The sequence below is a fragment of the Monodon monoceros genome, unplaced genomic scaffold (assembly GCF_005190385.1).
Source record: "Monodon monoceros isolate NGI ecotype Baffin Bay Population unplaced genomic scaffold, NGI_Narwhal_1 Super_Scaffold_21, whole genome shotgun sequence".
NCBI classification, from domain to species: Eukaryota; Metazoa; Chordata; class Mammalia; order Artiodactyla; family Monodontidae; genus Monodon; species Monodon monoceros.
This window is the reverse complement of record NW_021703778.1, coordinates 148,962,367-148,989,409: the sequence shown is the minus strand read 5'-3', so window position 1 is coordinate 148,989,409 and position 27,043 is coordinate 148,962,367. Positions and strand designations below refer to the sequence as shown.

The 27,043-nt window shown below is 42.9% G+C and overlaps 1 protein-coding gene across 9 annotated transcripts; it reads left to right on the top strand.

Moving 5' to 3' along the window:
• Positions 1-57: 57 nt before the first annotated feature.
• TMED8 (transmembrane p24 trafficking protein family member 8) lies at positions 58-26,746 on the top strand. 9 transcript variants are annotated; one of them, XM_029238146.1, is made up of 9 exons: positions 58-387; positions 13,761-13,842; positions 19,076-19,222; positions 19,549-19,678; positions 21,427-21,553; positions 21,958-22,263; positions 23,520-24,558; positions 25,102-25,225; positions 26,647-26,746. In XM_029238146.1, exons 1-7 carry the CDS (start codon positions 270-272, stop codon positions 23,735-23,737), a joined length of 1,128 nt encoding a protein of 375 aa, XP_029093979.1. In that variant the 5' UTR covers positions 58-269; the 3' UTR covers positions 23,738-24,558; positions 25,102-25,225; positions 26,647-26,746. The 9 variants fall into 9 exon arrangements, with proteins under 9 accessions (XP_029093979.1, XP_029093983.1, XP_029093978.1 ...); XM_029238150.1 differs by having other exon boundaries at positions 19,076-19,144; positions 25,106-25,225; positions 26,647-26,744; XM_029238145.1 differs by having other exon boundaries at positions 25,106-25,225; positions 26,647-26,744.
• Positions 26,747-27,043: the final 297 nt, after the last annotated feature.

The window sequence follows — 27,043 nt, the reverse complement described above, 5'->3', positions numbered from 1 at the left end:
CCGGCCGGGTCTCACTGAATCTTCCCCAGGTTTCGTTTCTTCTTTCAAGCACTGACTTTAAAAACCTGCGATCATAAGCACGCAGTAACCCTCCCCGAGCCTGCGTCGCAGGCCTCCGCTAGCCAGAGCTCTCGCGACTGCTCGGGGGCCGACGCGCTGCCCCTTCCGGCCCGCGGGCTCCGCTCGGCTCTTCCCGGCGCGCTGGGCCTTCGGCTCTTTCCGGAGCCACTTGCGGCAGGCTGCGGAGGCGCTGCGGACGCGGGCTGCAGATGTCGGACCGGCGGGCGGCTGAGGGGCCGGGCGTCTGGAGCCCCGCAGCCCGCCGAGGGCCGGCGCACGGCGTCGGGGACGGCCCGGGAGTGGAGGGGAGCCAGGCGGCCGCCTCAGGTACGCAAGGCCGGGCGCGGGCGGGTGGGTGCCGCCGGCCTCGGGACCCCGCACCTCGGTGCGAGGCTCGGCCGCGCTCTGCCCCGCGCTGCCCGGAGGAGCGGACCGGCCTAGGCAGCCCCTTCGCGTGCGGAGCCCCTGCCTTCGCTCCTGCCCGGGCCCGGCTCCCCCGGGCCGCGACTCCCGCCCCCGCCATCCTTAGGGCCTGGTCTTCGCTCGAGATTATTTTCTACTCCTGTTTCGAAATGCCTTGGTTCCTGCCCCGCTTCCTTTCTCAGAACAGCCCGGATGATAGTGACAGGGCATCTCTGACCCTGGCGCCTCTTCACCTTCAGCACGCCTGCCCATCACTCCTTGGCTGCCGACCCCGACCCCACCGGCCTTGCTGCCCCTGCTTCTGGCTCCCCACCCCGATCCTCACCTCTGTCCCAGGTCCCAGCCTTTCCACGCGCCTCTCTGCCCCCATCCGAATAGGCAGCCTCGCCTTCATCTGTCCAGAATCCCGTTTGCTCTAGCCTGCCTGCATATAGGGCCCCGCGCCTCACCTCGCATCCATCCTCTCCGCCTCTCAGAGTGGGCGAGATGAAAAGCGCAGTTGGAAATAGGTGGGCTCTGGGGTCTTTTGAATGAACATAGCGGCCGGAGCCAAGGCAGGAAATCGGGGCTGAAATAGGAACTTTGGCGACCCTCCCTCATTCTCCGGGACCCTCCTCTTGTTCCGGAGACTGTCTTACTTCCACCCACGCTAGTTCCTCCATGTGGATTACTTCATTGTCAGTGTCCGAAGGCGAAAGTGTCCAGCGATTACACTTACCTTCCGAGCCTCCTTATCATCACCACACGGGATGCAACTAAAAAGATGCTCATTTGAAATACGGCAGGGTAGGTAGGGGGAGAGTACTGGGCTCACTAAGTAGCAAGTAAAAATTAAATTTCCAGTTCTGAAATTAAAATAGACACCATGAAGTATAGCGGTAGAGGTGGTGCCATGATGCCTGGGTTGGAGTGTGAATCTTTAATTTACTTGGGCAAGTCACTAATCTGTGTTTGTTTCCTCATCTATAAAATGTGGGCACTATAGGGTTGCTTGGACCACTATGTATGAGGCACTTGGTGCCTAAGCCACGGTACACAGTAAACTGGTGTTATCCGTTATGAGAATAAGGTCTGTTTTTGCTCACCGAAACTCCATGTGCTGTCAGAGGAGGTGTTCCTGGATGTGTATCTCCGGGTATGGTGACTTTCCCCATCTTTTACTTCTATCCTAAATATCTCCCATTTCCTAATGCTGCTTGGGTCAAACACACACACACACACAGCTTTGAATCACCCAGCTTTTTCATGTGACTTTATATTCTCTTACTTTAAAATATCTAACAATTGTTGTCTTTTTTCCTTCTTATGAACTCTTATGCTTTGTAGTAAATTCAGAATTGCTGGCATGTATTTAACATTATAGCAATAGAAATTTTAAGCATACTTTCTGAACGATTAAGCAAATGAACACTTAGGAAGTCTCATAAACATCTATGTGTTAATATTTATAAATTAAGGATTTTTTTTTTTACTTCCTCTTTAGATCCTTGTGGCAAATATACCCAAGCATTTTAAACAGCAAGGTCTTAAGAATAGTCCAGGAATGTTTTGGAGGATAGTGGGTTTGTCTCTGAGTGTGTCTCTCCCCCCACCCCCAAACCTTGTAATTGGTTCCTGCATTCACATTTTCCTCCCAGGATGTTGATGGAAATACTTATTATTACTTTCTTCTTCTTGCCCTCAGAAAACAGGGTGAGTGTTGATTTCTTTTATGTCATGTAGGGGTTTGTTATTGTAACTCAGAGCAAGCTCTTCCCCTTGAGGTAAGATTTGTTGCTAATAAAATAGCTAATAAAATAATAGTAATGATAGCTTACATTAATTGAATGCTTACTCTGTGCCAGAATGTGGAAAAAGATTTCCTTGTATTATCTGACTTAATCCTGTCAACAGTCATTTCCTCCCCGTTTTACGGAAGAACAAAGTACAGCTGAGAGAAGTTAACTTATTTGCTCAAGTTAGGTGTGGAGTTTTTACTGTCTGTCTGAAATTGTCACCTTGTTATGATGAAGTTCAGAATAGTTTATTTTTTATTTTTATTGGCCATTAATCAAGTATTGGTATTCTAGGGCAGGTTACGGTCTTTGCTGTCTAGGGGTTTTTAGTTTGGTAAGATGAGAGTACCCAGGAAGAAAAATTGACCATTCAAAACTTTATATAATTGGGTGTCTTTTATTGCAATTCTTGCCACACTGTGCGGCATGTGGGATCTTAGTTTCCTGACCAGGGATTGAACCCTCGCCCCCTGCAGTGGAAGCACAGAGTCCTAACCACTGGACCACCAGGGAAGTCCCTATTACAATTCTTTATGTACGTACCCCCAAGAAACCAGCTTAAGGGTAGGGACAGACTCTATCTTGTCTGTTTCTCTCCTAGAGTCCTTGATGTGTCCTAGAGGTTCTGTAAATATTTGCTGGATTGTGAGACAAAGTCTCAACACAGGTTTGAAGGAGCATCAAATGAATATGAGGAATTAGGGTTGAGATATCGAGAATGCTCTTTAGGTGAAAGCAGTTGTTCTCAACCAGCAGCGATTTTGCCTCTCCCAGGGGACATTTTGATTGTCACAACTTGGGTTGGGGAGGAGGGGAAGCGCTGTTACTGACATCTTGTGGGTAGAGGCCAGTGAACCTGCTAAACAGCCTCCAGTGCACAGAACTGCCCCCACAATGAAGAGTTATCTGGCCCAGATGTCAGTAGCGCAGCTGTTGAGAAACCTTGAGTTAGAGTTCAGCTGGGTTTCCAAAGTGGTCTGCAAAGCATGCATTTGGCTTAACTCAGAGTTGTATAGGCTTGGGAGTAAACTCAAAACACTGCTTGGAACTAGCAGTTTGTTTGATTGGATCTTTCTGCCACCTTCCTCTGGAAAATGATCCAATGAGTAAGCAATAGAGGCCTAAGAATGAAATCAAAAGAGGTTTCAGGGGACTTCCCTGGTGGTCCAGTGGTTGAAGACTCCGTGCTTCTACTGCCAGGGGAGCAGGTTCAATCCCTGGTTGGGGAACTAAGATCGCACATGCCACGCGGCCAAAAACAACAATAACAACAAAAGAGGTTTCTGTCATTCTCTCAGCAATAGGAAATGAGATTGGACATTCAGTTGTTATTGAATTAAGGGTTTTGATTTTTTTCAATGTGTCTTGTTCTTCAAAGCAGGAATTTATGATTATTCAGAATAACCATGACTTGTTTTTTAAAAGTATTCTAGGCAAAGAATACCTTTTGAGGGTCTTCGTGTTTGTCAGCTGCGGTTTTGGTAATAAAGTAAGAAAAATGTTGATGTTCTTCTGAACTAAGCTCTCCATTGGTCATAGTGTTCTTGTTGTTTTATGAACTGTAATTGTTTTTAATAGTCTTTTATTTGGGGGCACCTGGGTCCTTCAGTTCCCAAGAGGAGAGAGAGATCACTCTTTATATAGTGAAACTCTCTGAGGCATATGTTACATCACTTAAGAACAGGGCTTTTCTTTCTTTCATCGTTCTTTTGTTTGTTTGTTTTTTAAGTTTAGGGAGCTTTGGGGAAAATAAAGGGCAAAGTCTGTTATGACCTTGAAGTGAACAGAACTTGGTCTGGTATATATGACCCTGAGAGCTATCGATGCATGTAGACGTCAAGGACTGCAAACAGGTCAGGTGAACTTGTTCATTATTCTTATGTAGGACTTAGAGCAGTGCAATAAGTCTTTCTGCAGTGATGGAAATGTTGCTTATCTGTGGCTATTTCGACTTCAATTAAAATTTAAAAATTGGTGGTTACTATATTAGGTGGAGCAAAAGAGTGGAAGTCTATGCCAAAGAGCCCCAGTGGTTTTTGGGTTTCTGGTTTTTTTTTTATTTATTGGCTGCATTGGGTCTTTGTTGCTGCACACGGGCTTTCTCTAGTTGTGGCGGACGAGCGCGGGCTACTCTTTGTTGTGGTGCGTGGGCTTCTCATTACGGTGGCTTCTCTTGTTGTGGGGCGTGGGCTCTAGGCACGCAGGCTCAGTAGTTGTGGCTCACGGGCTCTAGAGCGCAGGCCCAGCAGCTGTGAAGCTCGGGCCTAGTAGCTCTGCTGCATGTGGGATCCTCCCGAACCAGGGCCCAAACCTGCATCCCCTGTGTTGGCAGGAGGACTCTCAACCACTGCGCCACCAGGGAAGCCCTGTTTTCTCTCTGTTTAAAACAGGACTGCATCTTCCACACTTTAAACTTCTGGAAATAAACATGTATTTCTTTCTCCTTTTCTTACTTCCTGCCTCTCTGAATCCAATTACAAGTTGTTTTACCAGTAGTTCTTACATAGTTTAGCGAATATATTTAACCTTAAAAATCAAAAGCAATATCTCTTTTCACTTTTTTTTCCCTGCATACATTAAGTTGTTAAGATGCTATGAGAAGTGGCTCTTCACATATGAAAGATGCTCAGCCTAACTCACAATAAGGGAAGTGAAAATCGTAACTATGCTGGGTAGTTCAATATCTCACTATATGTTGGCAACGGTGTGCAGAAACACAAACTTTCATGTATTGCTGAGGGGTGTGGAAATTGATACAAATGCTATGGAGGGCAATTTGTCAATATCTTTCAAAATTACAATATATGTCCTCATTGATCCATTTTTTTCCAGGAGTTTATCCTATAGATCACACACCTATTTAATGACACAGACGCAAGGTTATTATAGCATTGCTTGTAATGGTAAACGATTAGAAAGGGGCTTCCCTGGTGGCGCAGTGGTTGAGAGTCCGCCTGCCGATGCAGGGGACACGGGTTCGTGCCCCGGTCCGGGAAGATCCCACATGCCGCGGAGCGGCTGGGCCCGTGAGCCATGGCCGCTGAGCCTGCGCGTCCAGAGCCTGTGCTCCGTAACGGGAGAGGCCACAACAGTGAGAGGCCCGCGTACCGCAAAAAAAAAAAAAAAAAAAAGATTAGAAAGGACATAAATGTCAATAGGGAAGTGGTTAAATAAATTATGGAATATCCAGCCATTGAAATGTTAATCAGCTATGGAAAAGAATGAGGAAGTTTTTTTATATATAGTTATGGAAAGGTCTCTGAGATGTTAAGTAGAAAAAACAACGTGTATGCTAGCATGTCTAGTATGTCCATTATTTGTGTGAAAAAGTATATATATATATTCTTCTTATACACACACACACTTTTTTAATGCAAAATATCTCTGGAAGACTATACAAAACCTAGTAACATTGGAGGAAGGGACTGAGATGGGAGGAAGTTTTCACTGTATACTTTTATGCTTTTTGAATTTTGAATAATGTGCATATATTACCTATTCAGAAAAAATACACACAAGCATGTCCTGAGATTCTTCACTGTGTTTATATTGTAAGTTGGAGCCATTCTATGTATCTCTTTTTGCCTTTCTGCTCATCAGGAACTGACCTCTTCTGGAGTTTTTTTTATCTCGGATAAAGTTTCTATGAAATACAGTTTGTAAATCTCCTTAGGGATGATTTTCATACAATTCTTTTTTTTTGTTTGTTGTTGTTGTTGTTTTGCGGTACGCGGGCCTCTCACTGTTGTGGCTTCTCCCGTTGCGGAGCAACAGGCTCCGGACGCGCAGGCTCAGCGGCCATGGCTCACGGGCCCAGCCGCTCCACGGCATGTGGGATCTTCCCGGACCGGGGCACGAACCCGTGTCCCCTGCATCGGCAGGCGGACTCTCAACCACTGCGCCACCAGGGAAGCCCTCTTTTTTTCATTGAAGTATAGTTGATGTATAATGTATAAATTACAGGTGTACAATATAGTGATTCACAATTTTAAAATGTTATACTCTGTTTATAGTTATTATAAAATATTTGCTATGTTCCCCGTGTTGTACAGTATGTCCTTACAGCTTATTTTATTATGTTACTCTTTAAATCCACTACTGACTTCCTTTATTCTTGTGCTAATTTTCATTTCTGTCTAAAAATTCAACCTTATCGAAGTCTTCACTGTGATCCACTACTTACAGAGGCTGATACTGTTCGCCAGTGACAGAAAGAAGGCAGACTTGTAAAAATTCTATTTTGTTTCCATTTTATTCACTAAGGTATCTTAAAACTGAAAAGGGTAGAGGCAATGCAGGTTTCTGTTTTGAGTAATGTTAGACTAGGTAATTGGGATTATTTCTCCCGCTGGGGACAATTAGGAAATAATTGGCAAAATAGAAGCATCTGCTTGAAGATCCTGGAAAGCTAGTCAGCTAGTCAGATAATGAATAATTATTAGGCTATGATCCATGTGAGGGCAGAAGCATAAAGATAGAGGTCTAGGGCTTCCCTGGTGGCGCAGTGGTTGAGAGTCTGCCTGCCGATGCAGGGAACACGGGTTCGTGCCCCGGTCCGGGAAGATCCCACATGCCGTGGAGCGGCTGGGCCCGTGAGCCATGGCCGCCGAGCCTGCGCAAAAAAAAAAAAAAAAAAAAAAAAAAAAAGATAGCGGTCCAAGGATGAGAGTCCAATTTGGGGTTCCTTTCTCCTCTGAGAGGATATGCTGAACTCCTAAGTGGGGAGGCTTAATGGCAAGACTGTGGAAGTGCTTCTCTGAAATAAAGCAACAGGGGTTAATCAAGTAGGGGAAACCCTGGTTAACCCCCTTTTCTCTGGGTTAGGACCATGAAAGGCCATGTTCTAGAAGTAAGGGTAAGTTAGAAGCAGGCCATTGCAAAGACTACAGCTCAGCTTCAGAAACATCTGAGTTCATGAAATTGGATTAAGTTAACCCCAGGGTGCTAGTGCCCCCAGGTATGTGGAAGAAGCAAAGGCAAATCTTTTCTGAAGGGTCACTGTAGTCTTCAAATTATTTTGACCAACAGTTTTACAGGAACAATTTCTGGCATGTATCAAAAATGACCAAATGCATGAAAAGACACAATATGAACAAAAATCAAAAGAAATGACAGTAAAAATGGATCCATAGGAGCATCAGATTTTGGAGTTACCAGATACAGACTTAAAAATAATTATATTGTAAGTCAACTATACTTCAATTAAAAATTATATTTATTATGTTCAGGAGGTAAAAGAGAAAGTTGAGAAATTTGGCAGAGAATTGAAATTTATAAAAATAGAACCAAGTAGCAATTCTGTAACTGAAAAATACAGATGAAAATGAAGAATTCTGTTGATAGGTTTAACAACAAGTTATTAGACCTGAAGAGAGAACAGTGGACTGGAAGAAAGGTCAGAAGAAAATATGTAAAAATACAACAATGGAAAATTCAGGAAAGAGATGAGACATAGAGGATATGGTAAAAAGGTCTAACATTTGTATAATTGGAGTCCTAGAAGGTAAGGAGACCAAGAATGGACAGAAGCAATGTTTGATGAGATAATAGCTATGAATTTTCCAAAACTAATGGAATCTACAGATTCACAAAGCCCTGTACACCCCAGGTAGGGGTATATAATCCACAGTAGGTACACATTAAATTAAAACTTCTATAAAACCAAAGCATTATTAAAAGTAGCCAGAAAATATTAAAAGTAGCCAGAAAAAAATATTAAAAGTAGCCAGAAAAAAATTACAGTTTGCCTTCAAAGGAATAGTAATTAGACTGAAAGCTGACTTATGCACAGAGCAGTGAAAGCTAGATTATCTTTAGAATACTGAAAGAAAATAACTACCAATATAGAATTTTTTTTGGTGAAAATAGTCTTCAAGAATGAAGGTGAAATAAAGATATTTTCAGGCAATCAAAAACAGGATTTATCACCTACAGGTAACTGAATTCTTTAGGCAGAATCAAAATGATCCCAGATGAAAAGAAAATTGCAGTTTAATCTCCCTCATTAACATAGGTGCAAAAAGTCATTAGCAAAAGATTAACAGACTGAATCCAGCAATATATATGACCAAGTTGGGTTTTTCCAGGAATGAAAAGTTGCTTTAACATTTTTTTTAAAAAAAGTCAGCTGTATAATCACCATTTTAATACAGTAGAGGATAAAAATTATCAGTTTAGTAGAAGCAGAAAAAAGTGGTAAAATTCAGCCTCTACTTATGATTCAAAACTCTTAGCAAACGAGGAATGAAAGGAAACTTTCTTAATTGGATAAAGCATATCTACAAAGTCCCTACAAGCAGCATCAAATTTAATGGGGAAATTTGAAAGTTTTCCTTTTGAGCTGAGGAATAGGACAAGGTTGTCCACTCTCACCGCTTGCTTTTCATCATTTTACTGGATATTCTAGCTAGAACAGGCAAGAAAAATGAAACATGTGAGGATTATAAAGGAGTCCTGTTCCATCTGTTACTTGCAGATGATTGTGTACATGGGAATCCCAAAGAGTCTATAGGCAATGTATTGAAATTAATAAATTTGTCCAGATTGTTGGATATAGGTCAATATGCAAAATTCCATTGCATTCCTGTGTACTAGCGAAGAAGTTAAATATATATGTGTGTGTGTGTGTGTATATATATATATATATATATGTAATTTACTACAGAATAAAGAAACTTCAAATACCTAGGAACAGATCTCACAGAATATATGCAAAAACTTTATACAGAAGATTATAATACATTATTATTGAGAGAAATTAAAGAATAAGTAAATGGAAGGATCTGCCATATTCTTAGTTTGGAAGACTCAGTATTGTAAAGATGTCAATTCTCCCCAACTTGATTTATAGATAAAATACAATCCCAATAAAAATCCTAGAGGGTTTTGGTGGGCCATCTGGGTGGAGTTTGACAAGCTGGTTCTAAAATAGATATAGAAATGAAAGGCCATTACCAAAGAAATGAAAGGCCAATACCAAAGACACTCAAGTAAGAACAACAAGATGGGAAGATTTGGTGTATCAGGTGTCAAGACTTTTTAAAAAAAGTTTTACTGAAATATAGTTGATTTACAATCAAGACTTATTTTAAGGCTTTTACAGAATAGCCCAGTTAAGCCCTAGGAATAGAAATAAAAGCCTAGAAACAAAATCTTTCATTTGCAACAAAGATTGTACTTTAGAGTAGTGGGGCAAGAATGGTAAATATTGCTGGTAAAATTGAATATCCTAAGAGAAAGAAGGAAAAGAAAAAAAACCTTGATCCTTATCTCACACACCATAACACAAAAAATCAACTCTAGTTGGATTGTAGATCAAAATGTGAAAAAAAATACAATAAGCTCCTAGACAATAATAAAGGAGAATATTTTCTTGATCTCAGTGTAGGGAAAGACATCTTAAACAGGACACGCAAAGACTAATAAAGGAAAAGATTGATAAATTTTGACTACATTAAAATTAAGAACTTTGGTTCATCAAAGGACAGACACCATTAGAAGAGTGAAAAGGTAAATCACAGAGTGGAAGCAGGTATTTATAACATACAGTTGACAAAAATTTGTATCCAGAACTCCTATAAATAATAAAATGACAATCCAGGGCTCAGCTTTTGGCTCAGAGGAGGCCAAGGTGCAGCTTTCTTTGGTTGTCCCTAATCCGGGTTCACCTGACACCAGCTGCCTGGACCCCACCACGCCTTGTTTCTTTTTGCTTGAATGCATTATTTTCTGTCTCTGACAGTTGTCTCCTCTGCTTAGTCATCTGCTTTTGCATGGCATGCAGAGGCTTCTTCCAAAAGGTAGCCTCAGTCCCTGACCCGACTGAGGCTCTTCACAGTTTGTTTTGGTCTCTGGTACCAACCCCAGACTTGGGGGAAGAGAATTGGAAACTGTGGGGCAGATGTTCACCCAAAACCAATAGCCAACATAGTGTTCCCTGGTCACAGGACTGCCCCTTCAAGGCTGTGGACAGGCAAAGTTCTTAAGAGAGGGTTGTAGACATCTCTAATATAATTCTCTATAACAGGGAAAGATTTGAAACAGAGTCTAGCTCTAACAATAGGGGCTTGGGGATTGGTTAAAGAAATTATGGGGTAATATGCAGCCATTTTAAATTATTTTTTTAGTCCCATTTTTTTTTTTTTTTTTTTCAGTACGCGGGTCTCTCACTGCTGTGGCCTCTCCCGTTGCGGAGCACAGGCTCCGGCCGCGCAGGCTTAGCGGCCATGGCTCACGGGCCCAGCTGCTCCGCGGCATGTGGGATCCTCCTGGAACGGGGCACGAACCCGTGTCCCCTGCATCGGCAGGCGGACTCTCAACCACTGCGCCACCAGGGAAGCCCTAGTCCCATTTTTATTGACCCTGAAAAATTTTCATGAATAATGTTCAATAATATTAGGTACATGTCCTTTCGGAAATAATAGGTATATAAATAGAATTTTTATATAAATATTTATATAATACATATATAAATATTATATATACATTTATATTTGTACTGAGCCTTAGAATGAGTAGAAACTATGAAACATTAATGGAATAATTAATGAAAAGCTGTATTCATACCTGAGCTAGTAGGTATTATAGTCCAACTGATCAACTCATTGTACAGTATTGTCCAGTAGAAACTGTGGTCTCCATGCCCCACCCAAAGTTGATTGCTGGGGATGGGGGGGGAAATATATAAATATATAGATGTCTATACGTATACATTTATCTATATATGTCATACATATAAATATGCACATATATGTGTATGTATATGTATAAATATATTTCTGAGAGGATATGCACCAAAATGTTAACAGTGGTTATTTTGGGCTAGTGGGATTGTGTTTGGTTGTTTTGTTTATTTCTTGTCTGTATTTCCTGATTTTTCTACACTGAATAATGGATTATTTGTATATTAAAGTCTGGAAGGGTAAATGCAGAATGTTTTCTTATCTGTATTTAATTTGTTCTACAATGCGCAAAGCATGTACTTGTGTCATTTCAAAAACCTAATTTAAAATCAACAATACGGATACATGAAGTCCTGCACTTAAGTTAAGAAGTCAGTTATTTTCCAAAAATCTGTTTCAAAAATAGAGCATAGGAGAGACTGAGCTTGGAATAAGTTTATTTTTATAAGCCCTTGGAGATCTTGATTGACTTATTTAGGCCAACGGGGTAAGTTTGCAGTTAAAAAAATCTAGTGCCCAGTTAATGTCTTACGTCAAGAAATACTGTGTCCTTATTAAGAGATGATTGTCTCCATGTACTCTGCATGGTTTAGGACTCATCTGAAAAAGTTGTCCATTTTAGCTCTTTTCTTGAAATGGAACAAAGAGATGATGGAGAGAACTGGAGATGGTCGGCCTGGGAAGGAACTTGCAGGAAATGTGATAGCAGGCTGTAAATATTTGAAAGGATATTGTGGGGAGTAGTGATCGAAGAGCAGAATTTATTAGGAAGTGAATTTTACTTAGGTCAACATAGGGAAGAACTTTTTATTCTCGTTATCTCTTGGTGAAAAGGGCCTCTTCACAGACTAGGGGACCCTGGGGAACGTCTGACTTTTGTCTTAGACTCAGTTCCTTTGTTGAGAGGTGTAAAGAAAACCTCAGTCCTCCTGTGTTTCTCCTTTACTCTGTCACACAGCCACACTCTCAACACTTCTGACACCAGATGTGTGGAGTTTTTTCCCCACACCAAGCAACTCTGCAACACCAGCTGGGTGTCCTACAATTTAACTCAATTCTAAACACCATCTACCTGGAGATAGTGTCAGATCCCACTGGTTAAGGGCTCAATCCTACAAGATTGCTCCCATCCCACTTCAGATGCCAGTTGCCAGTAGTAGTTCCCCAGGTTACCCACAACTTCTGTCAGACTTGACTATAAATTGGTAGTTCCCATGACTTCCTCCCCCTTGGGTTTGATTAAATGCCAGAACAGCTCAGAGGACTCAAGGAAACACTTACGTTTACCAGTTTATTAAAAGATATGGTAAAGGTTACAGATGAACAGTCAGATACAGAGGGCGAGGTCTGGGAGGGTCCCAAGCGAAGGAGCTTCTGTCCCCACAGAGCTGGGGTGGGTCACCCTCCTGCTGTAGAGATGTGTTCACTGAGCTGGCCGCTCTCCAAACCCATTACTTTTGGGATTTTTATGAAGGCTTCATCATGTAGGTGTGATCAATCATTAACTCCATTTCCAGCCCTTCTCCCCTCTCTGGAGAAAGGATGGTGGGGTTGAAAATCCCAAGCTTCTAATCATGGCTTTGTCTTTCTCTTTACCAGCCCCCATGTAGGGGCCCAAGAGGCACCTCATTAGAACAAGAGACATTGTTATCACCCAGGAAATTCCATGGGATTAAGGAACTCTGTGGCAGGAACCAAATCAAAGACCAAATATTAGAACAAAAGGTACTCATAGTGCTCTAATCACTTAGGGAATTATAAAGGTTTTAGTTCTGTGCCAGGAACTGGGGGCAGAAACTAATATATGTATTTTCTATTATCTCACAAGAGGAAAATCAGGTAGCATAAGCTGTAAGGTCTTTCTACCTATGAGAATGTGAGTTGACAAAAAGAAAATAGATCCTATTCACATACAAAAAAAAAATGAGACTAAAGTTGAATCACAAATATTTACCTGTCATTTATACTCTTATGTTGCTACCAAACTCTGAAATTTTCAGTGTTTGAGGTTTACATCAGTAAGTTATATTTTATATTGAGAAGTGAACATTGGGCTTCAGTTTTTTTGCTGTCTTAACTAGAGGAGGTTCACCAGGGGTTATCTAAACACACTAAACCATATGCTTTTCTGAGTGCTCACAGGAAAGGCTACATGAATACACCGTGAAACTTAGTAACACCTAATGGTTAAGAGCATAATTGCCTGGGTTTGCATCCTATCTCTATGCCTTAGTTTCCTTACCTGCAAAGTGGCAATGATAATACCAGTCACAGGCTTGTTGTGAGCCTGGGAAACTGGTCTTCATTGTACATTTCACCTGTATATTCCTTGACGATGCTGAGCAGTTATTCAGTAAGTCATTGGTGAATGAGTGAGTGAGTAAATGAATGAAATTACAAAAATCCTTTACCCGACCCTGGATACGGTGATGTGAGCTGATCGAATGTAGAGGTGGCACTCTCTACTTTGGCACTGAATTCCAGTTCATTTCATTCTACATTCCATTCTGTCCTCTACATTCTGCCTAGTTTAACCATTTGCTTTCTGTGAAATGTGATCCTTGAATTAGAATGAATTCTGTGGGGACTTGTTTTGGAAAATGACATTTTTTTAATGAGTAGGTTATAATGGTCTGAGAATACTTGGACGTGATGACTTGAATAATTTATGTACTGGGGCTCCCAGAGTATAAAGTTTGTGCCTAGATTATTTTTAGAAAGGGAAAGTTGGTTGAAACTGCCAGATTTTTTAAAAAGATACAAGATAATTATGATTGTGTTCCTTCTCCGGTATTGAATTTTTCTTCCCATGATTTTCTAGAGAATGAAGATCTAGAAGTCACCAAGGTCACCTCTCTAGCAGCTTCTGCCTCTGATCCGGAACCCCATTCCTCACCCTACAGGTAGGGACAGCAACTACTTTGGATATAATGCTTCTCGGGGTTTTATCTTCTGAGATAGTGATTGATGAAAGAAGTAAACAGTGACTTTAAGGGGGAAGACAAGATGAAGTGAAGAGTATGGAGTGTTTTGTCATTAATTAATCAATCCTTAAGTGTGTTTAGGGGGAATGCAGGTCTATTTCAGGTTATAAAATTTTCTTTAACTCTCAGAGAATAGAACTGTAACAAATAGTGTAGTGTCTTCATTTATCTCCTCTTGAAGACCAGGTTAAAATGTTAAAACATTAGAAATGGATCCCAGGGACTTCCCTGGTGGCACAGTGGTTAAGAATCTGCCTGCCAATGCAGGGGACATGGGTTCGATCCCTGGTCCGGGAAGATCCCACATGCCGTGGAGCAACTAAGCCCGTGTGCCACAGCTACTAAGCCCACACACACACCACAACTGAAGGCCATACACTCTAGGGCCCGTGTGCCGCACCTACTGAGTCCGCATGCTGTAACTACTGAAGCCCACGCGCCTAGAGCCTGTGCTCTGCAACAAGAGAAGCCACCGTGATGAGAAGCCCGCGCACCGCAACGAAGAGTAGCCCCTGCTTGCCGCGACTAGAGAAAGCCAGCGCACAGCAGCGAAGACCCAATGCAGCGCCCCCCCCCCAAAAAAAAAGAAAGAAAAAGAGTGTCCACAGGTGGACTTTCAAGAGAACATGTGTTTGGTTTTTACCCATAAAATGCACACACACAAACACAGTGTTGCAGGCAGTTTTTTATTATGTAATTTTCAGATTAAACCACGATGATGATCTTCAGGTTGTCATTCTTAATTTCCCTCTCCACCCATCTCATCCTCCTGCCATCACTGATATCAGAGTATATAGCAGAAAGGGAACAGTAGTACTGCGCCCTAGAATAAGTGGAAGCCACAAAACATTACTGGAATAATTAATGAAAAACTGTTATTTTGGAGAATATTTCGGAGAATATTATAGTCCAACTGATCAGCTCATGGTGCAGTACTGTCCAGTAGAACCTGTGGTCTCCATGCCCCACCCAAAGTTGATTGCTGGGGGTGGGGGTATGTTAAGATTTCTTTTTCTTTTGGCTATGCCACACGGCATGCAGGGTCTTAATTCCCTGACTAGGGATTGAACCTGTGCCCTCTGCTGTGGAAGTGTGGAGTCTTAACCAGTGGACCACCAGGGAAGTCCCATGATATTTTTAAAATGTTATTTCTTAAGTAGAAATTCTCTCTTCTTACCTTTGTATATGAAATAAAACTTTTCCCCCCAGAATTCAGACAGTGGAAAATAATAATAATTAATATAATTTTAATACAGTTGGTGATAATAATATAATAGCCACCCTTTATTGAATGCCTCTCTGTAATGATAATAAAATAGTTACTTTTTATCAAATATTTCTGTTCGTACAATACTGTACTAGGTGTTAAAATGTATTATCTCAGTTAATCCTCGTAACAAACTGAATAAAGTATTTTTTTAAGATGAGGAAAATGAAACAGTGAATTTAATAATTTTCCCAAGTTCACACAGCTTTAGTTTTGTTTACTCTAAAGCTTATTTCTCATAAGTAGCAACAGAAGGGTTTTGAGTTCTATGCTTAGAGCTACTAGGTTATTACATATAAGGATACTTTTAGAAGACATAGCCTCCTCCAGGCATTGATTATTTGAGATAATTCATGTTCTCATCAAATCCTGTGAGAAGAGTGTCCTTCTGTCCTTCCGTTTTCCTGCCACCACGCTTTTTCTGCACATGTTGATTCTTGTTTGTTTTGTGGCCATGGCCCGTGGCATGCGGGATCTTAGTTCCCTGATCAGGGATCGAACCCCTGCCCCCTGCAGTGGAAGCGCAGAGTCTTAACCACTGGACCACCAGGGAAGTCCCTGCACATGCTGATTTGAAGGATCCTTGGGAGATGGCTTTTGGTACAGAGCTGATTTTTTCATGTTAAGAGTAAATAAATTTTTTGAGTGAAGAATATAGACTATTCTTAGAAAAAAGGAGATAAAAATTTCAAGTTTTGTTTCTAAAATCTGATGTGTGAAGAAAAAAAAATCCAGCATGCATGACGCCTGAAGTCTGGTGTTTGTGTTTTGTATATTTTAGAAATGGAAACGGCATGACTCTCGGTCTTTTCTAGTGAGGCTGGCCGGCCAATCTCTCCCTCCCTTTGGGATGGCCTCCCTGCTCTGGGTTAGCATAAGCCAGAAGGCTTACAGTGAGAGTTTTTCCTTTACATGGTTTATCACCTGCATCAAGTGATTTGCAATTTATCTTTCCCAAAGTACCTTTCACTAATTCTTCAGAGCATAAAATGCTAATGTGAATATTAAATTTATGCATGTGCTGTTTAAAATATTTTTTAAATAAGCAGAACCATATTTGTGCAAAGTAGCATGCACAAAGGCAAGGAAGAAACTACATTTTAGATGCCATATACAGTAAGGTCAGGCTGATGGTCAGATTAACTATTGTGTTCTCACATTCCGAATAGTCCTCTTTTGTTCCCAAACAAAAGTTAACGTATTCATTTATTCATTCAACAGATGTTTATTGAGAGCCTGCTATTACCTGGCAGTGTTCTAGGTACTGAAGACACCACAAATGAACAGACAATCCACATCCCGGGCCTCATGTAGCTTATATTCTAGTGGGGGAGGTAGATGGAAAAAAAGTATACATCGTATTTCATAGAATCTAAGTTGTCATCAACTATAAGATGTACTGTTATTTTATATACCACCAAGAAAGGAAAGAATGCCCAAGATAGGCTAATAAGAGACCTCCCACAAAAGCCTGCACCTTCAGTGAAAAGAGAAACAAGGAAAGAGGTTGCTCCACACAGAAAAGGAGAGCAGGGCAACTTGAATGTCTCAACCTTGGCGCTGTGTAAGGGGGGGAAAAATACCTCCCCTGAGAATATGAGCCACAAGTCTGTTGTGTAAATTCACTCTGCAAGTGTGGTCCAAACAAAACTCGTAAACAGAACATAATTCAAGTCACCTCAGTTGGTAGCATTCCCAAGCCCTGGCAGAAGCAAATGCAAATCCCCTGAGGAGGGATTCCGTGTCACTGCAGGCCCACGGCAGTTTTAAGATACCACCAGTTTTTAGGACATCCTGTATTTCAGTTGTATTAAAATCTGAAAACAAATATGCATCTCGCAGTCAACAAAATATGGTACATAATATGTCAGGCAGTCATCAGTGCAGTGAAGAAAAATGAACAGGGTACGGGTGTAAAGAGTGATGAGCCAGGGAGGGGAAGCCTCTCCCAAAGTGATGGCTGAGCAGAAACCTGAAGGACGGAAGGAAGCCCTGAGTAACTGGGGGAAGAGTATTCTAGGCTGAGGCCATAGCAGGCCCCCAGACCCTCAGTGGGGGAGTGCTTGAGGTGCTCGAGGACTCTCAAAGATTCAACAGGCCATTGTGACTGGCGTGGACTGGGCAAGGCAAGAGGAGGTCATTCTAGGAGATGAGGTCAGAGTGCAAAGGGCCTCAGGGTTCCATGTGACAAGCTTGGCCATGGAAGCTGTTAGTCTAGAGGGAGTAAGACCCAGTCCCTGCCATCAAGCTCACCTCCTAATAGAGGAGGAGACATAATAAGTAGTGCCAAGGAACCAAAATGGGCTCTAATTTCTGGGTTTAAGAGAATAAAATAGGCTCACAGCCTAGACCAATTTATAGTTCACACAGAATAATCAACCACAGCTCTGATTTTCATAGTAACTACCTCTTGTTTGTTCTGAGGTCAATTGGAGTGACTTAGATATCCCAAAAGATGGCTCTGTTTTATCTGAAGAAGAGGTAATTTATAAACTAGGAGTGATCTTTCTTGTTTATGTTAAAAAAGAAAGAAAGAAGAAACTAATGAACTCCAAAATAAGCCCTCTGTTTCCCCGTGCAGTTTGTAGTGCTGTTTCCCAGTTGTTTGCTCAGCCTGTCTGAGGAAATGGACGATACCCTAAAGCAGCAGTTCTCAAAAGTTAACACTCTTAAATTTATTGAGGACCTCAAAGAATTTTTGTTTATGTGAATTATATCTTACAATGTTTACTATACTAGTAATTAAAACTAGAAAATTAAAAAATAGTTATTCATTTAAAATAATAAGGAACTCATTACATGTTAATATAAATAACATGTCTTTAATGAAAAACAATTGTTTTCCAAAGAAAAAATAATTTAGTGAGAAGAGGGATGTTGTAAATCTCTTTAATGTGTGTCTTAACAAAAGACAGTTGGATTCTCAGATCTGCTTCTGCATTCGTTCTGTTGTGATATCATATGTCATGTAGTCTCTGGAAAACTCCACTGTAAACTCTTGAGAAGATGAAAATGAAAAAAGGCAAATAATATTTTAGAATTATTATGAAAAGGTTTTGACTTCACAGACTCCCCTGAAAGAGTCTTAAGGACGCCAGGAGTCCCTGGACCATACTTTGATAACTGCTTGTCTAAAGACTCCATGCCACCTTTTGTTGGCAACAGATTTCCAAGAAGCCTGGGGTATTGTGCTACAGCCCCGGCTCTTAACTCACTTTCTGGTCTCTCCAAAGCCAGAAGAAATGGAAGAGAGCATAAATTATTCCCTTGCTTCTTTAAAATCAGCTATTGGAATAGTGGTTTTCTTTTTTTTTAATTTTATTTTTGGCTGCATTGGGTCTTTGTTGCTGCATGCGGGCTTTCTCTAGCTGCGGCGAACGGGGGCTACTCTTCATTTTGGTGCGTGGGCTTCTCATTGCAGTGGCTTCTCTGTTACGGAGCACGGGCTCTAGGTGCGCGGGCTTTAGTAGTTGTGGTACTTGGGATCAATAGTTGTGGCGCATGGGCTTAGTTGCTCCATGGCATGTGGGATCTTCCCAGACCAGGGCTTGAACCCATGTCCCCTGCATTGGCAGGAGGATTCTTAACCACTGCGCCACCAGGGAAGTCCCAATAGTTGTGTTTTAAGTTATTGGGATAGTAGATTAACGTGCTTAAAAAAGTGAACTGGGTGTGCTATGGATATCAGTGATAGGGTGTGAATGGAAACGCTGAATGCTCCTGGGATAAGGCGGAGAGGGTTGCCTTGCTAATCAGTCTGTACTTCCTTTGTTTTGTGATCAGTTTCTGGCTTAGGCGAGGCCTCCTCCCTTTGCTTCTAACAGCAGCTTTATGTGTGGAACAGACCTGGGATTCTAACTCTTCTTTTGTTGAAATTCTGTGCAGAGCAAATGGCATCGGTCCCAGACTGAGGAATAAAAACCAGACCTGCGGTCTATCTCAGATGACTGAGCTGTGTGTTTACCGTGGTTCTCGGAGCCTGGGATGTGGTGTTGTCAGTCCTGAGCCCTCACATGCTGTCACTGCTTCATTGTAGGCCATTTCAGCCCTGGGCAGTGGTCAGCTGAAATGAGGGTGGGCCCAAATGCCAGAGGAAACAGGGGTTGGGGGTACCCTTTGAAGGTTTTTTTCTTTCTGAGTTTCTCCAGGACCATTGTGCCTTTGAAAAGAGTCCTTGAGGGGAATTCCCTGGCGGTCCAGTGGTTAGGACTCCACGCTGTCACTGCCAAGGGCCCGGGTTCAGTCCCTGGTTGGGGAACTAAGATCCCACAAGGGAACTAAGATCTCACAAGCCGCATGGTGCAGCCAGGAAAAAAAAAAAAGAGTCCTTGAACTGACATGCTCTCTTTCTCTGGGAGGCCACAGATGGTATCTCCGGTGAGGGAGGATGCCACAGAAGATCAGCAGAAGGCAGCCAGTGCCATGGAGGCTCAGGCCTCGGTGGAACAGGAATTGCTATCTGCAGACCAGGCCCAGGTCCTCAGCAAGGTAGGGCGCACATTCTTACTCTCTCTCTGAAAAGCACTAGTTTGTGACAACAGAATTTAGATGCATTTGGGTGGGTTGGAATTAGAAAGCACTGTCATCTCAGGTTTAATTATTTGGGGAATGATCATGTGTATCTTCCCCAGGGCCCATCACTATACTAGCACCCAGTAAGCATCTATTCAAAAAATGAAGTGTTATAATGAATGTTCCCATGTTGTCTAAAATCCACTCGATGTGAGGAAACTTCAACCATTGGATTATGTGTTAGTCTCAGTTTTCTTGTGGTAGATCTACTCGGTATTTATGGTAAAGATTCCATAGAAATGGTACCAGTAGTAGTGGTCTCCCTGCCATGGAGGGATGGGCTGTTCGTACCATTATTAACATATATATTAGAATAATAAATGGTGTCAGTAAAGACAATGCCGAACATTATAGTTACATTTGTATGATGCTTTAGAGTTTACAAAGCATTTTTATCCATAATACAATACTTCATTTACTCCTGAGAACAACCCTGTGAGATAGGTACCATTATGTCCCCAATTTAAAGATGAGGAAACTGAGGCTCAGAGCTGTTAGTGACTTTACTAAGTCTATGCAACTGTTAAGTTGCAAACTAAATCTTTTGTTTAACCTTCTGTAAGAGGAAGGACTCATTCAAGCAAGTTAGTCAAAGTCTGATTTACCTCATTTAACATTGGAAATAAGAGCTGGAGAACTTACTCTTCAGAAACAGATATTATGAGAAAATAGTCTGGGAGGATTACAGCATTCATTTATTCATTCATTCATTTATTGCAAATATAATTCTGATTCCTTATCTGGACTGCTGTCTCACTGATGTGCTCTTCCGTGTTGGCAGTAGGCGTACATTTCTTCTTGAGTTGCTTGTCAACTGCTTGGAGAAGGGGCAGGAAATTAAGTCATAATAGCATGAAATAGGGGAATGGTAATCTGAGTGGTTTGAAGTGAAACCCACTAGGGAGAGACTGCAGGCTCCTGCCTTGGGTCAGTGAGGGCTTTGCGAGTATCGAGTGATATTTGCACTTACATGCAAGTTAGATGTCTGGCAGCAAATATACTGTTTAAATGCAAATCCTGGGGCTGGTCTAAGGTGAGATTGTGATTATTTATACAACATTGTTAGTGAATGAGACAACCTATAGGGTGAGACATCCAAGGTGTGCCATGGGTGAGAGAGAGAGACAGACAGCCAGAGAGTAGGAGCCAGATTCTCTCTCTGCAGTACTTTGGTGAACTGATTGACAGTGACCTGGAAGTAACCTGTGGATGGAAATTGTAGCAGGAGGATGTGTGGCCGAGTGAAGGTTGAGCTAAAGCCCAGATGCAAGAGCTGTCCTGAGAGGAGCCGAAGGGAGAGACTGTGCAGGCATGGCCCAGAAACGCTGTGCCCAGAAATGCTGTCGATGGAAAAGTCAGTAGCAAATTTTGAGGATGTCCTTGGGCAAGGATTTTATGAAGGGTCTGAAGTGGGAAAGTTGCAAAAAGCAGGAGAGAACAAGAAAGAAGCTTTAAACTAGGGAACATGTTGATGGCATTAAAAAAAGTTGGTAGAATTTATTAGCAACCTGTGGCTGGAGGAGGGAGCAGGAATGTTGACTAGCACTCAGACTGTGAGTTGGAAGAGTGGAGGTAATAGGGCAGGGGAGGCAGCCTTCAGGTGGAAAGAGGCTAATTGGAATCCGCCTTTATATATGTCCTGTAATCAGAGCTCTCTTATGCAGATGGCCAAGTACCATGGTCTGCCAAGGTCTGGGGACATCGTTATGATCCAGTCTGAGCACACAGGAGCTGTAGATATTCTTTCAGCTGATTTGGAATCTGCAGACCTTCTGGGGGACCACAGGAGAGGTGAGACCTTTGGGGGTGTGGAAGGTGGTTTTTTTTTTTTTTTTGGTTCCCAGTGGGTACTTAAAGAAAGGCAGGCAGACAGATGGAAGGAAAGAAAGAAAGGAAGGGGAAAGCATAAGATTACATAGGTGATTATATTACAAAAGGAGGAAAAACAACTAGTGTCTGAATATTACATTCTGGATAGAGTACCAGGTATATATATGGTACGTAAAGAGACCTATTTCTTAAGCTGAGTAGCTGACACACCTCAGGGCAGTGCTCTCTCCTTCCTTGTGAAAAGAAGTCAGGGAAGCCAGTAGGAAGAATGTCTTCGACTATGACAACCTCCCTAAGCAAAATGCCGGGTGTGGCAGCATTTCCTCCGGGTTTCTTTCTCAGTAGTGAGCTGCCTGTCCTTTCAGTCTCCCCGCCTCTGATGGCACCTCCATGCATCTGGACCTTTGCCAAGATGAAGGAATTCAAAAGCAAGCTGGGCAAAGAGAAGAACAGCCGTCTGGTGGTAAAGCGGGGTGAGGTGGTGACCATCCGGGTACCTACCCACCCAGAGGGGAAGCGTGTCTGCTGGGAGTTTGCGACCGATGACTATGACATTGGCTTTGGAGTTTACTTTGACTGGACCCCTGTAACCAGCACTGACATAACGGTGCAGGTCAGTGATTCCAGTGAGGATGAGGATGAAGATGAGGAGGAAGAGGAGGAGATTGAAGGTAAATTTAATTTTAACATAATTTGCAGTTTCCTTTTCTGTCTCAACCTAATTTGCAGTGATCACTTCCTGTGTTGTACCAGTCGTCCTCTTCCTGAGAATGCAGGTGAAGAATCCCTTTCAGCATGGCAAGCTAAGTTGAGTGATGCAGGTCAAAGTCAGACCCTCAAAGAACATTCTGGCGGGGTGGCTTTGATGCCTTAGTGGAAAGCTTCTTTTCTTTTTAATCAGTACCTAGCCATGTCCCCCAAGATCTCCTTGGGGACAGGGATAGGTTGGGGGCAGGAAAAGGGGTGGACCCCTGCTGGTGTATGTATGGGCAGTGTTTTTCAGATCATATGTATAAATCTGAGATTATTTTATGTTTCTCTCTTACTTGTGGGATATTTACATTTATTCTTGGTCTGGAACCAAACTGAGTGATTACAATTTGCTAAATGTACCGATTCTCTCCGCCCTCCAAACTGTCACAGCTGGTTGACAAGAGCAGTTTTAAAAATAGTCTCTGTGCTCTGTTCCAGCTGTTACTTGCAGCGCCTACTCACATGGCCCTGAAGCTGCTTTTTTCTGTTTGTTTGTTTTGTAGTATAAGAGTAGGTTCTAAGCATTAGCCTTATTCCTTTATTTTCCCATATAATCTTACGGGAAAGATTAAGTCATTAAGTCATTCCCTTAACTTGCTTCTTCATGGAAAAGCAAGTCTGCAGGGAAATCTGCATGTATTCAGGAAGGAGGAGAACCTCAGATCTTATTTGCTGCCCTTCATGGGGACCAGTAGGAGTTCGGGGTCGCTCCATATAGCACTTCCAGCATTTCAGCACTTTTCCACATTTCCCACCTCCTTCAGCGAGTTCTTTTACCTGTTGGATGAAAAGATGTCAGAATTTTCCCTTCTAAATATCTTTTTCTCCCCCTTGGAAATTTCCAGATACTCTTTGAGCTAGGAAGGCTCTATAAGGCTAAATCACTCTTTCTCAGTGCAGACACTATTGGCATTTGGGGTGAGACACTGCTTTGTTGAGAAGGTACTATCCCTATATTTAGCACTCCTGGACCCTTGAGCACTAAATGCCCGTATCACCCACTGGTCACTCTGATGGCCCAAAGGCCACCAGACATTTCCAAATGCCCATAGGAGGGCAACAGTATCTCCCCTGGGTGAAAGCCACTGGGTTACCTGGTCCATCTTTTCACCCTCAGGTAGGCGTATTTGGTCTCTGAACTCATATCCAGACACTCTGCCTTTTGCTCATGCAGACCCTGTCCCAGCTGGAGACGTGGAGCGAGGCTCCAGGAGCTCCCTGCGGGGCCGCTATGGGGAGGTCATGCCCGTGTACCGGCGGGACAGCCACCGAGACGTGCAGGCCGGCAGCCACGACTACCCTGGCGAGGGCATCTACCTGCTCAAGTTCGACAACTCCTACTCCCTGCTGCGCAACAAGACTCTCTACTTCCACATCTACTACACCAGCTGAAGGCCTGCTGGGACAGGGGGCAGGCGTTGTTTGCTGGCTGGAGCAGGCTGCCAGCTGGGGCCTCTTGTTTTGGATAGGCAAGAGCTAAAAGTTGAGCGTGGGGCTCCCGACCCTCACGCCCTGGCTGGCGTGCCTGACTGTTGACCCCATGTAGCTTTTCCCCCTCCCAGGCTTCTGCAGATGGTGGTGTAGTGCCCCTGTTCCGTGGTCCCTGACTCACGCTCTTCTGGCTTTAGACTCCAGCAAAATCTCTCTGTGGAGGAAACCATCAGGCAAGCCTGAAAGGAAGTTGGGGGTTGCGTTTTAAATATAGTTTTGTTTTGGTACAAGGTGTATTATTTCAGTTGCTGTTCTCTTCTCTTCCAGAGCTTTTATTGCAGATGTGTTTAGTGGCACCCACTCTCCACTTTTTGAAAGGGCTGGAAGAGAGCAAAGCACATTGTCCATGAAGGAGCCCAGTATCCTGGATGGAGAAAGTTCTGTCCAGCCTCTCACCACTGCCATATTCCCACCTGCTGTTTCTTTGTGGTCTCTAGCACAGGCTGGGAGCCCTCACTGCCTCTGGAGGGGTGTTATTAGTCCTAGTGGTTTCACTCCACCTCTTTCTCTCCTCTTTTCCCTTTTCTAAGTCTGTGTCTTTGCCATTACAGGAAGAACTTCCATGCGATCCAAAATGATGATCACTGTAGTCTAAGGTCTTCTGGGAAGAAAAACTGCCTCCAGTTTTTCACTTCCTGTTTCAAGATGCACTGGTGGTCGAAGGGGAAAGGGTAGAAATTAGGTACTGGATTGATGTCAGAACCCACATTTTTGAAAGTCAGGTATTACTAAATTATTTTTTTTTTGTATAATCAAAGAAGGAGGGGTACAGTCTGAGAGAGGATGTTAAAAAAAACAAAACAACACTCCAGATTTCCCACGACTTTTTTTTTTTTTTTTTTTTTTTTTGTCTTTAGGAGTGTTATTTAGAAATTTTGCTTTGGAACCAGTCAGATTTCTAGAGTTTCTGGATTTAGGTTTCTTGCGTTGAGGGCTCAAAACTTTTGGTGTTCAAAGTCTCTCAGGAAAGGTGATAATGAAACTTCACTGTTGCTGCTGGTGTATTTGTTCTTTAGTCCCTGGCGACTGCATTTTCCACCCTGTGGGCCCTGAGGCCCAGGGTGCTGCAGCCAGTGTCACCAGAGCAGGGGGGTGCCCAGGGCCCCAGCGGAGGAGGGGGCAGAGAAGGGACCACTGCGATTATCTGTACCTCCTTCTTTCTTATCTCTTGTGTCAAGCCTGTTACTGCCTTAGGATTTTGAGGAATAATTAGATTTATTTATTACTTTATTTATTTTTAAAGCACATTTCATTTTGCCTTTGAGACAGTTTCCGTCTGTTTCTCAGAAGGCTTCCATCTGCTCTGAGCCATTGAGGGCACCTCTTCTGTGGAGTTAAAGCTGACGATTTCAGGAGAAGTGGGGAAGGGATAATGTTCCACTCCTGCAGGTCAGTCCTGTAATGCTTTGGGAGGAGTCTGCCCCTTCTCAGATGGATGGATTACGCCAGCTTACCCCAGCGCTCCCTGTTAGGAATTCTAGATTGTGAGGGAATCTGCCCATTTGCCCCAGATTGTGCAGAGGACTTGACTAGCCAACCAGAGGCATCCTGTGATTCTAGGACTTCGAAGTCCTTTGCCTGCTCTGAGGAGTCAGCTTCTTCACGATGTTTCCTTTAGCTCATTCATTCCTTGTGTGGGTGCCTCACACCAAGTTTTCCCTCTGCACAGAAGCAGAAACTCAAAGAACAGGGCTTCTCACAATAGGTCTGTAGTGGCACCTACGTTATGAACAAAGGGTGATACAGCCGCACCTTCTGTTCCTCTGGGGGCAAAGCCCCAAGTAGGAGAGGATGCTGTGGACCACCATAGCATCCGCATCCTCTGAGCGGCCTCATACCTCCATTATTTTATATTTGAGTGCATTTTATAGAGGATTATACTGGCCCAAATTTATATACCTTGTAAGAAGTTAGAAATTATTTTAGTGACTGCCTATTTGGGCAGTGAAAGCAAACTTGCTCTGCGTCATCCCATCTGGTAACTGTATGACTGCTCTTTTCATCACTGAAGTTGAATCACGCCTTAGCTAATTGAGTAGAATCTTTATAAAATAATTTTCTACTGAGCTGTTCTCCAGTCAGCTAAAGCCTGGCTTATTTTTCCCGTTTATTATTAACTTCTGACATTCTCTTAAAATGGAGCTGTCAGGCCATTGGAAGCTCCCTGGGATAACATTTATTGTTGTTTATTTTTGCCATCAGAGCCTGTACTTATTTTCTTTGGAATCCTAGTTCTGTTGCGTCAAGGAAGCCTGAGGGACTTGTTCCCGTCACCTCTGTGTGCCTCTTATTGTCTGGTCACTTTTGAAGTCCTGGACATTGTTACATTTCATTCTGTACTGGTGTTTCATTAGCAGTCAGTGCTTCTTTGATCCATTCACAAAAAATAGGTAAATTAATTCACCATCTAATTAATTCACTATCCTATATTAAGTATCTGAAATTAGTGAACTTTAGGGACAAAATATTACTTAACAAACACAAGTAATTACTGAGAATTTCATAGTCCACCAGACCCTAAGAGGTAGTCACTTCCTTAGTCTCTCCCTGTCTGAGTTTACAGAACCAAACAATCAAATGAAAATCATTGCTTTCACCTTCACCGTCTTCTTTAGAGGATAAATAAGTATTAACATACAATGGAAAGAAGGTACTTCACAGTAGGAGAGAGCCTGGAAGTCTCTCCACAGAGTGGCTGAGTTCTTTAGTTTCTTCAGTTTGTTTAGTTTTGCTACTTTGTTGAGAGGCGGGGCTTTTAGAAAGTTTAGAGTATTAATTTTTCCCAACATTTTATTTTGAAAAATTTTCAGCAAACAAAATTTAAAAGAGGGCTTCCCTGGTGGCGCAGTGGTTGAGAGTCCGCCTGCCGATGCAGGGGACACGGGTTCGTGCCCCGGTCCAAGAAGATCCCACATGCGGCGGAGCAGCTGGGCCCGTGAGCCATGGCCGCTGAGCCTGCGCGTCCGGAGCCTGTGCTCCGCAACGGGAGAGGCCACAACAGTGAGAGGCCCGCGTACCGCAAAAAAAAAAAAAAAAAAAAGAATCTGCCTGCCAATGCAGGAGACACGGGTTCGAGCCCTGGTCCGGGAAGATCCCACATGCCGTGGAGCAACTAAGCCCGTGCGCCACAACTACTGAGCCTGCGCTCTAGAGCCTGCGAGCCACAACTACTGAAGCCTGCGTGCCTAGAGACCATGCTCCGCAACA